This window comes from Mytilus edulis, unplaced genomic scaffold, assembly GCF_963676685.1.
Source record: "Mytilus edulis unplaced genomic scaffold, xbMytEdul2.2 SCAFFOLD_1643, whole genome shotgun sequence".
In the NCBI taxonomy this organism is placed as follows: domain Eukaryota; kingdom Metazoa; phylum Mollusca; class Bivalvia; order Mytilida; family Mytilidae; genus Mytilus; species Mytilus edulis.
The window spans coordinates 1,285-13,722 of NW_027267704.1; the positions used below are offsets into that span (position 1 = coordinate 1,285).

General features: G+C 33.8%; 2 protein-coding genes across 2 annotated transcripts; one reads left to right on the forward strand and one right to left on the reverse strand.

Annotated features, from left to right (window-relative positions):
* Positions 1–673: 673 nt before the first annotated feature.
* LOC139505857 (dynein beta chain, ciliary-like) lies at positions 674–5,144 on the reverse strand (the record flags this gene model as incomplete). Its single annotated transcript, XM_071295243.1, has 4 exons — positions 5,134–5,144; positions 4,081–4,423; positions 1,814–2,001; positions 674–861 (listed from the first exon to the last, which is right to left on the reverse strand). Coding segments are annotated over exons 1-4 (730 nt in total), but the record flags the coding sequence as incomplete, so codon positions are not given.
* A 2,843-nt stretch (positions 5,145–7,987) lies between these two features.
* Positions 7,988–8,926, forward strand: LOC139505856 (fibroleukin-like). The gene has a single exon (XM_071295241.1). The coding sequence runs from the start codon at positions 8,069–8,071 to the stop codon at positions 8,924–8,926; it is 858 nt and encodes a 285-aa protein (XP_071151342.1). The 5' UTR covers positions 7,988–8,068.
* Positions 8,927–12,438: the final 3,512 nt, after the last annotated feature.

Below are 12,438 nucleotides of genomic sequence, written 5' to 3' on the forward strand. Positions count from 1 at the left end.
GATTGGTCAGTTTTTCAAGGCCGTATTGGCCTTGTGTTTGGGTAATTACTATGCAAATATATTCTGACGTAAAGAAATCTAGAGTTCTCGACCTGTTAAAACTATGCATTTTATGTGTACACATGTTTTGGGTTTGAATTTGTTTATTTGAAGCTAGAGAGAACAGCTGGTGTTAGCTGATCTCTAAAGTTGTCAACAGTGGTGGTTTCCATAACAGTATGTGGTAGTAAGTTCAATTGAATAATTGTTGGCGGGAAGTATACCCATTTGTATGTTTCCTTGGAAGTTTGGATGTGTCTATATGTCTGAGTATAGTTTTGTCTTGTTCTACTGTCTGTTTTTATCAAGAATATGGGATGGAATGGCTACAAGACAGTGTATTACTTTATAAAATAAAAGAAGTCTGGTTTTTAAGTGTCTCACAGCTCAAAAATTGAATCCCAGATTGCATCTAAATGTTATCTGCAAAATCAACAAAGTTTCGTATTGATAAAATATGGAAAAATGACAAACAATAGTTTCCAAATTTTGCATCGGACAATATTTCTTAATCACAAAAAGCTTCTGGCATAGTTTTATAAAATTTTAGGTACTTTTGTCAAAGTAATAAATCTCTGAAAGAACAAAAGAAACCCCAGGCAATATCAAAATATTCTAAACAACTAAGTCTAACCCTGATCATAAATACATTCTAAGTTTGTTGCCTTAGTTTTCCAGAACTCTATCTCAACAAATGGTGTTGGATTAAGACCTTCCAGGAGAGGTTGAGCTGAATCTCTCTTTAAAACATCTCTTATCTGGTGTGTCCAATCAATGACCATGGATTCAATAGAATGAATCAGTAATCTATCAGACTCAATTCTGTTTAATAAAACAAAAGGAAATGAAACATTTCATTCATGTTCTGTAAAATTTGGTATTATTAATATTATCAAAATGGTAAACTGCTTAACCTTTTGAGTTTGAACTATTGGTTAATTCATTGGATCTAGTTTTTTTTTCAATTTTGGTAAATGCAATTCCTTTTTTAATTATACTTATTTGTGTTAGAAATGCAAGCTATATCCGCTGAGACCAATCATTTATGTAAAATTGTAAATTAGTTTGATTATTATTTGGACACCTGAAACTGGACATTAACAAAACTTTTCTAAGCATCAGCGATGAAACCTGTTTTGAGAAGTAGAGAGAATACTTTTAGATTTTATTTCTCAGAACGGCATAGTAATTGCTCACCAATTTCGTTATTGAATCATTTTGGCTGGGAAGTTTGTTCAAATTGGAAAACCCAAACAAATATGTGATGTCTTTTCTTGGACATGTTGTTTGCTTTCCTTATACACTGTGAATATTGTCCTTTTAGTTTTACTAGTACTGTCAAACATACTAATTTATAAGTCAGAGAAACAAAAGCCTGAATTTATATGTACAAACATGACAAATGATCACTTCCAAGACAGTAATTGACTTTGCCTCCATTAACTAGAAATGTTATGCTGATGTGATGTTGAAAACCTAAAAGAAATGCTTCAAAATAACATACCTTAATAAACATTGCAAACCAGTCTGCACCAAAAACTTTTTCAACTACTAGAGTAGACCGAAGACCAATATCCTGACATTTTTCTTATTGGGTCAAACAAAGTTTTGCAAAAGCTCACTAGTCTGAATGAAATTTTACTAGTCTGGGGCATTGGACTAGTGGCTAACCGTGCAGACTGGCAAACAGATACAAAACACACAAATATGCATCCTTGGCAGAAGACTGTGAAAGTATGTACATGTAAAGCTAAAACTCTTACTACAAACTTACTTTTGGTCATCAGCCTCCTCAATCTTTTCAGCACCAACAGGTAAAGGTAACAATGTTTTGCCTTTGGTCTGACCAGTTATAACATACACATCTGTTTTTAAAGTATGAACATGTCGTACAACATCGTCTGATACTACTTTGGGCCATGATTCATGATTCCTTTCATTTGATAACAATGGAAACAACACCTGCAAATATTAAACATTTGTTTAAATATTTTCAACAAATTTAGGTAACTGAATCCCCAAAAAATGTAATCTCTTATCAATCAATAACTCATATGGTATTAAACGCATTAGGGCTGTAAACCATTTAGGCTACAATGTATGTCTTCCCCACCCTGAAATATGGTAAAGCAGTGATGGGTATGTATTTTCTTTTGGTTTACCAATGGAAAAAGCCATTTAACATGTTTAAGTTTTGAACTGTCACATGATGCAGATTGTCTTTGAATTATTTTTGTACTTGGGTTGCTGTCACAAATCTTTTAATTCATGTCTGCATAGTCGCTAGATACCACAAAGCAGATTATTTCAGCTTGTGTAAAACTTTGGGATTTTCATTGAATAAGTTATAAAAGATATTTTGGCAGTAATAATTTTGGTGTATCCAAAAATTTCATCTATACCTTTGCATGTGCACTTTAAGTTGGCAGAATTAATTTGGGTGATTTTGTTACATGCACGAAAACAAGCGAAAATTTACACCGCACTAAAATAACCGGCTATACAGTAGTTCACTGGATATTCAATTTTCTTTTTAAAAATAACTACAGAAGCCCTTAGGAAATGGTATGCTAGCTGAACCTAATATCAATTTTTAAAGTCAATAAACCTCGGATCAGTCATCCTTAAGGCCATGTAAAATTAATTGTTGGTTTCCCCATACATGGGAAAATTTTAAAGACCCAGCAGGCAGGCTTTTTTTTTTTTTGGTAACCATGCATAATTATCTGTGCATTGGAATTCAATGAACTTGTTCCCAAAGTTAACAATATCTCCGACACACATCCCTCCTTCAACTTGGAATGGTTGCAATTCAAGACTCACTTATTTCGAACTGCTTTTAAGGATTTCTTGTAGGTTTTATATAATTTTAATTGACTGCATTAGTGTTAAACTGTATTGTATATTTTAGGGTACATGCATTAAAAATTAAAAAAAATTAAATGACCCAGCGGTAAAAAAATGACCCGGTCAGTTTGGGGAAACATTCAATTATTTTTCAATGGCCTAATCTAATAAGTATATAAAATAAATCAATTCATACAATTTCATATCATAAAAAAAAATCTATTGGCTAATGATTCATGTGATTAGAATTTAGAAGCATCAAATTATCTTTGATTTGAATTCAAAACAATTATGATTGCATCATATAACATATCAAAGTCATGTTGGTTGAAATATGATTTGCCACTAATCTTATCGGTTTAGTATGAGTTGGCAAAGTAATAAATTCAAGAACCATGATACTATTATATAAAAGTGTCTCTGCTTATAGTGAGTTATACATAAAAAGAAATTGGTTTATAATTACAAAAAAAAACCTTTTTACATGGCTATGTGTAATCCCAAGATTGCTGGTTTTAGATCCATTCACGCCCAATATACTTTCACACCTCAAATGTTCGCCCCCTAGAAAGGTTTGCAACCAATTTTTATTCAAATTCCTGTTGAATTATTAGACCTTCTTTTTTTTTTTATATGTATTGTATTTTAGTACTAAAAAAAATATTTTCCTAAGTAAACATTGGTGATTAACTACAAATGTTAATTAAATTGTTTTGAACAACTTGGTCCCTTTAATTGTTCCCACTTTATTTTGAAACATTGAAAAATATAGCAATACACTAATCAAAACGTAGTTTTAAGACTAATTTAGTACAACTTTGCCACAAGAAAAACATCAGAATCTAGCTATATTTTGAAACAATAAAAAAAGAAAACTATTTACAGCGATACACTTCACTAAAATCGATTACAAAACTATTAATTAAACAGGAAACCCATCGGTCAAAAGGGTGCAAACGTGTATGGTGGGAACAGACTTTGGGTGCAAACATGTATGATGCAAACATTAGGGCCTGAAAGTGGGCAAATGTGAATAGGCAAGAACGCATTTTTGGGCAAAAGGACCCAGGTTTGATATTGCTCTGTCGAGTCAAACTCCCGACGGTTGTTTTGCCAGACACTGAAACAGCTTTTGGACGTCAGAGAAATCCGGACTATAGGCCAAGTGGCATAAGATATACATGGAAGAGATACCTCATCTACAAAGGCTGATAACTGTTCTAAAGGAGAATATGATATATCTCCATACAAAAGGTTATTTCTCAGGTTTGCATCTTTTCCAAGGCTTTCCTTGTTTTTCTTCACAAAATAGCAAGCCTTTCCTCTTGGTTTTCCAGGAAATTCAACCAGCGCATTAAGTGCACCAGAAGGCTGGGCAATGACTAATATTCTGTTGTCTGCTTTGTCAAAGAAATCTATGAACAATTGTTTTGTTTCTTCCAAACTGAACAATTTGGAAATTTTGTCAGGCTTGATGTTTAAAGACTTTAAAGCATATTCCGCTTGGAATTCTATGCGAACATCGTTCAGGCGAGATCTTTAACAGACATGACTATAATTCTTCAGTCACTATCTGACGCTTTCTAATTTTGACGGGCTTTCCACTTATTCATTTCTTTTCCACATTCGTTTTAACCCCCGCGTTCATTTCTGTCGTCTGCTATTGTAGGTGGCGCTATGGGTGGAACAAAAGAATGCGCGATGAATCTGGGATCGTGCCAGAGAACGCAGGATTAAAAAAAAAGAAATATATAAATAATATAGCCGATAAAACACCTTTTTTATTCTAAAAGAAATGACATTGGAATTGAAATTCTTGAAAAATATCAATATGTAGGTTTTTTTTTTAATAAATGATTCAACTTGACTACTAAAAAATGATAGGCCGAGTTCACTTGAAACTCTCGAGTTAACCCCTCGTACTCTAGTTCCAACCCTCACCGAGCCAGGGTTAAACTCGAGAAACTCTTGAATGACGTCAAATCAATGAGAATATTTTATTTTTTATGCTTGGTCAGGGCCTTAATTACCCTAGAGTTACTTAGAGTTATTCCGCCGAATATCAACTCTTGTGCGTTCACGTGATAATCTATCTGAGACTACTATAACGTGTTATAACGTTATAGTAGTCTCAGTAATCTATTAACTCTGAAGTCGATTGTAGAGTTTCAAGAGTGAGCTCGGCCTATAGAACAGAACAGAACAGAACATATTTTATTTCCAATTAAGGGCCCACAAGGGGCATACAGAGCATACATGAATAAGGCAAAAGAATATTGATTTGCATAGATACATAGATACAAACAATTTTTTACATACAGTTACAATACAATTACTAACTCATATTCACTTTAATAAATTTACCAACAGCATTAAGGACCTGATTGTCTTCACAGTTTAATAAATAAATAAATTTATGCTGATTATCAAGTGTAGAAAAATTCGGAATTCTTTGGCAAACAAAGTCAAAGAGAGCATCTCTATCCGATTTAAAATTTTCACAGTTAGTTAAAAATGGATTTCATCTTCAACACAGCCAGAGGAGCATTTTTTTGCAAATTCTTTCATTTCGTGGAATATTTGAAAAACGACCAACTTCAATTTGAAGCTTATGAGCAGAAATACGTAATTTGCATATAGATCTTCTAAAATCAAAGTTCTTAATTAAAGAAAGATAATTTTCATAACCAAAATTCTGCTTAAATTTTACATAATTAAACAGTTTTCCATCAGAAGCTTTGTTTTGGCTAGCATACCAATTGCTAATATATTTAGTGTGAATTAATTTACTAGATATGTTCAAAAATTTGTATTGTCCGAAATGTTTTACTTCTTGTTTAATTTCAAAAACTTCTAATACTTTTTTAACAAATGAGAACCAAGAAGTTATGTTAGATTTGTGAAGCTCTTGGCTGCATTTATAAGCATAAATATTAGACCCTTTTTAATCACGTGTCATATCGTTCTGAAATTAGACTTTTGCACTTAATGTACCTGAAAAGATACTACTTCGTTTAAACTACATGCACACAGAGACACACGGTATATATGTAAAGCAAAATATTGTCCTTCATGAAATATTGTCTGTCGGACAAAATTTCATATAAAATATTGTCCACTGACAGTATTTTATAATGAAATATTGTCCTTGGCAATATTTTATCATGAAATATATATAGTGTCCTTGTCCATGGCCTGAAATTTTGTCACCTCCTTCTGGACAATATTTCACTATGGAATTCTGTTCATGACAATACTTCACTATGAAAATTTGAAGAATACTGGCTTTGAAATCTTTTTTAATCGATTTTTTACACAATTAGAAGAAGTACACAAGCATGCATCATGCACATTTCTAGATTTATAATTAACTAAAATGGTTTTGTATAGTTAGATATTTATATTAATACTAATAAATAGTGAGTTTCAAATTTGCATAGATACTTTACAAATGGTTTATTATAGAATAAAGAATTGTCAAATTGAAATAGATATAGGAAGATGTAGTATGAGTGCAATGAGACAACTCTCCATCGTATGATTGTATTATATTATACTGTACAAATACATGTATAAGTAATGTACCGACAATCACTTTTTTTGTAAATATATACATAAAAATTCTATAGACCTTCTCTAACATGAGTATATATTGATAACCTCCCCTTTATGAGACAAAATTCCATGACAATCTGTCTATGAAATATTGTCTCAATACTCACAAGATGTATATAACCAAAATATAACATCCCTTTAACAGGACAACATTTCATAGTATTCATCGTACATGTGAAATATTGTCTCAATTCACACAAAATATAACCTCCCTTTAACAAGACAAAATTCCACAGTATTCATCTGTGAAAATTGAAAATTTGTCCTTCTGTGAACATTTTTCCATAGCCGAGGACAATATTTCATGATACATAGTTATGAAATATTGTCTTGTGGTACAATATTTCATAGGACAATATTTTGCTTTACATATATATGTCTCTGTGTGTATGTAGTTTAAACGAAGTAGTACTGAGTCCAACAGAGATCATGATGCTAAATCATATTCCTGACAGACTAATTTTCTTAATAAATCAATTAAAATAGTTCTGGTATAAATTTGTTGCCAACTTTCGTTGTATTCAGTTTTATCAATTCTTATATGTTAGGAGTTTCTATTATTCACTTTGAAAATATCATTGTCATTCAGGACTCTCTCTGGATTTGAAATGTTAAATTGAGGTACTTCCATAATATATAGAGGAGGTGCAATAGGGGGTCCGTTAACATTTAAACAACACCTCGATTTGGCAAAAACATTTAACAAAAAATGCAAAAATGCTGATAACAGTTAACAAAGCGGGTTGAAAACAGATAACAGTTTAAATTGATATTAGATAACAGTTAACAACACCTTGAAAAGGCCAAAACAGGTTAACATAAAAAGGTATTGCCCCCCTTCCCCATCTATATACAAAGCGGGATATTTGAAAGATCAAATATTTATCATTAAGAAGAAGATTGCCGAATTATATATAATCATATGACAATGGCAATATTTTCCAATGAAATTACCACTCGTTATAACATCTATTTCATTCGTTTAACAATAAAATAATATTATTTTGTACATGTTGAATCCATTATAGCTATATGATAATAATTATATACGTTATGCAATGACTCTAATAGTATGTCCGCCTTTTATTGTTATTCTCTACATGAATCCTTTAGAAGATATATATATTGCCTTTCTGATTGATTTTTAATGATAATTGAAATATTTACTATCAACCATAACTAACGATGAATGAATTCGGAAATGGACATGTTGTGGTGATAATGAAACTGCAATATACTGATAATGCTTATTTTAATTTTAAATTCATTGTATCAACATTATGATATAGTTACGATTTGTTCAGATAATAAATTATATGATAAATGTTTCCCCAAGTAACATAATGATTCGAATATGTTATTCTTATCTTAGTTAATGTAAAATACGTTTTATTTGCAAACTGCAAAATCAAAATTTAATTGTATCATAATATCAGTGAAAATTATGTCTTATATAACGACAGCATCAACTTTTGCACTTTTTATACATTTTGTGGCAAGCTTTGAATTGAATTCACAAAAATTTGACAAAGAAACAAACACACGAATAATTGCAAGTGGCCCATCAATGGTGACAACAAAAGCGAAATCTGGATTCGAATGTGCTATCGTGTGTACAAATGATGGTAACTGCTGTTCCTGTAGCTATAACGAAGACTTAGAACAATGTCAGCTTTCTTGTTCATGCAGTCCTACAATGGAGCTCCATAACGGATCATTTACATTTATAAAGACTCCTCGACCAGCTTTCAGTGCTCCCGTAGCGGACTGCAGTGAACTGCCAGCTGGAACAAATAGTGGAGTGTATTGTATTCAGCCTGATTTGAAGGGACATGAAATGGCGGTTTACTGTGAAATGGACATTGATGGTGGGGGATGGACTACAATCCAGAGAAGATATGATGGCACTGTGGACTTTGATCGGTTTTGGGAGGATTACAAATCTGGATTCGGGGACATAGCTGGTGAACATTGGCTTGGGAATGATAATTTGAATGTCATTCTTCAACAAGCATACTTCCAAGTGCGATTTGACCTTGAAGACTTTACAGGAGATACATCGTATGCTGTGTATGATGCAATAGATGTTGGGGATGAGAGTACAAACTACAGCCTCTTTCTGGTAGATTACAGTGGGGGGACAGCAGGTAATGCAATGGCGGATTTGAACCCCACATGGGATCATATGTTTACAACTCGTGACAGGGACAACGATTTAAGCTCAGACTTTAACTGTGGTATTAGAAAAGAAAGTGGTTGGTGGCATACTGCATGTACCTCTGCCAATATCAATGGTAGATATGGAGAGATGTATAATAATACTTCGAACATGCATTGGAAAACATGGAAAACAAATGCGCTTAAAAAAACAAGAATGATGATCAAACCAAGTGAAGCATCTAATGGATTAATTGGTATTGGTTAATAGAAAAACTTACAGAATCAGACTTTTTTTATAGGATAATTTGGTTTGCTTTCAATTTGATTGATTAGTATTTGCCGCATTTATGGCAGATCTCCGGTCTGAATTGGTAGTGCATTTTAATAGACCGATTCCACTTTCCCCTGTGTGATAAATCTGTTTACAATCAATCAATAAAACTCGTTGCTTTAAATATTATACTGAAGTGATTTTGTTATTCTAAATTGAAAACTACGTTCAAACCTATGATTGCGTTGGATAAAAACCGAAATTCAGTTATACGTGTGCATGTAAAACATATTTCGTTGTAGAAGGGTCTAAAAACAGCACCGAAACAACATTTTCCAAAAGACCAAAAAAGTGAAAAAGTATATTTAAACAAAACGCATTTGACTAACAGGTCGAACAACTGATGTTCTTTAACCCTGCTAACTGCCATTGGCGATTGCCAAATAAAATTGATCACAATATGTAACAAAATGGATCTTAATATAATTTAATACTAAACAGAAAAAAATTAACTTGCGGCCACGATGTTATGCCACAAACATACGGTGTCAATATTTTAATTTTTTAGTACACCAGATCCAGATTTCGACAATAAATGTCTCTTCAGTGATGTTAGGGATCGAAACGGTATTTGGAAGTCCATATAAAAAGTACCCTCATTTTTAGATATATATATATATACGAGTCTAAATTGAAAACTACGTTCAAACCTATGATTGCGTTGGATAAAAACCGCAATTCTTATAAGTGTGCGTGTAAAACAAATTTCGTTGTAGAAGGGTCTAAAAACAACACCGAAACAACATTTTCCAAAAGACCAACAAAGTGAAATATACTGCTGTAGGTACATTTATAGATAGCTATAGGAGAATGGTGTGAGTGACCAGGGGCGGATGCAGGAATTTTCGAAAGGGGGGGTGCTAACCCAGGGCAAAAGGGGGGGGGGGGGTGCAAGGGGTGCAAAACATATGTCCCGATACAAATGCATTGATCGGCAAAAATAAAGGGGGGGTGCGCACCCCCGGAAACCCCCCCCCCCCCCCCCCCCCCCCCCCCCTGGATCCGCCACTGAGTGACAATGATAAAACTCTCCATCCAAGTAACAATTTGTAAAAGTAAACCATTATAGCCAAAGTCAAAGTGCGGTATTTAACACGGAGCCTTGACCGACACCGAACAGCAAGCTATAAAACGGTCCAAAAATGGCTAGTGTAAAACCATTCAAACGGGAAAACCAACGATCTTATCTATATTTAAAACGAGAAACACTTATGAATCACATTAACAAACGACATACTGAACATGTATGGCATATAAACTATCGGATGGTGTGATGGATCATATATCACATCATTTCCTATTATCTCAGCAACAGCAGCAAACATATTAAAGACATCTGATACTTCATTTTATTTTCTCCGTATAAAATAGTTTGTTTGCGCCCAGGATTTGCAATTTTGTTTTAATGTTAAAGAAAGACCAATAGATCCCGTATACAACGTATTTGTGTTTAATTCAAATACAAAGGAAACACGACTTCACATTAGAATGCTTATAAAATTGTGTTCACATGTCTGGTAAATCTCATTTACCTGTTCTGTAGTGGTTAATAATCTATCTCCGATTTTAATCTAAATTTTAGCTTTTTCGTTATTAAAGATCAATATCAAAATTTGCATAGCTTCAAATAATCTGTATTCCTTTTTTTTTTTTTGCTGTGCAAGCAACTGTCTCTTTACAGCGGTAGAAACAAGATCATGGCTAAAAAAGAAGATGTGGTATGATTGCCAATTAGACAACTCTCCACAAGCGACCGCATGACACAGAAATTAACAACCATTGGTCACCGTACAGCATTCAACAATGAGCAAAGCCCATACTGCATAGTCACCTATAAAAGGCCCCGAAATGACTATGTAACATAATTCAAACGAGAAAAATAACGGCCTAATTTATGTACAAAAAATGAACGAAACACAAATATATAACACATAAACAAACGACATGTACAACCACTGAATTACAGGTTCCTGACTTGGGACAGGCACATACATACATAATGTTGCGGGGTTAATCATGTTAGCGGGATCTCCATCCTCCCCTAACATGGGACAGTGGTGTAACAGTACAACATAAGAACGAACTATAAAAATCAGTTGAAAAAGGCTTAACACATCAGATGGATAAAAATACAAATACTACAAATACAAGTTAGCATTACAATGACAATTCCGACCCATATATACCTGGCAATTCTTTCTCTTGCGAGTACAGCTGTTTCCTGTTATTTACGAGGGTATGAATGCTCCCAGGCTTTAACAAAAGGTTGTTTTCGGCTACCGTTAGCGTCAAATTGGTTACTATTGGCTTTACATTGTGTCATAGTTCAAATTATTCGTTAAGTGTTTGTTTACCTGTGTTAATTTGTCTTTCTATTGTGTTAAGCCATTTCTATTGATATTTTATAGTGTGTCTTCCTATGTTGTGATGTTACACTTTTGTTTCAGATAAAGGTGAAGGTTGGTACCTATTTAAAAGTTTAAACCCGCTGCCTTTGTCTGCAACTGTTCTAAGTCAGGAATTTGATGTTCAGATTTTGTCGTTTGTTGATATGTTAATTTAAACATATTTTATTGTTCAAAATGACAAAAGGATCAGACACAAGTTTTACATTTTAGTAACGTCTTCTCCGAATGATGTTTCATAGAAGTTTCTCGTTTTTATTTATAGATTGGACCATTGATTTTCCCGTTTGAATGGTTTACACTAGTAATTTTTTGTACCCTTTATAGCTTGCTGTTCGGTGTGAGCCAATGCTCCGTGTTGAAGACAGTACTTTGACCAATAATAATTTGCTTTTACACATTGTTACTGGGATAGAGAGTTGTCTCATTGGCACTCATACCACATTTTTTTTTTTATCTTTATTCACTCATACCACATCTTCTTACAACTAATTTAGGTGATATGGGCGTGTTATATATATGTGGTGGTGTTTAACGACCTTGACTGGCTATACAGCCCTCGCACGGTCGGATCGGTGCCCGAAGACGTTTGGTGAGCTTTAACATGTTTTTGATGCCGTGGGTCAGGAACAAGTAGTGGAGGTCGCAATATGTAGGCCGCCATCTTGGTTTTGGTGAGTAGATTTTTCTTTGTTTACTATTTTGATGTTTATTTTCACTAACGGCTGCTTTCAGGGCCAGTTTGGTCAGCTTGGCAGCCCGCTAGCCTCGATGATGGAGTACAGGTAGATGATCTCGGACGTAGTTCGAAAGATGACAGGAAGCATTATCAAGACCAAAGCCGTGAGGCAGTGAAATGAAGGTCATATCACCCAACAGCCTAGGATACAGCCCTCGGACGTTAATCGGCATAACACTCCCCATAATACAATGGTTTTGGAGTGCATGTTAACGCGGGTACGCCAACTACTACGTCCATCTGTACGGCATGGATTGGTTTCTGTCATCTTAAGTAGTAAGTCGTTGATATATCTAACTGTA

What these genes read in the sequence shown, in the direction of transcription:
- LOC139505856 (XM_071295241.1), top strand. Translation starts at nt 8,069, where the DNA reads ATGGTGACAACAAAAGCGAAATCTGGATTCGAATGTGCTATCGTGTGT.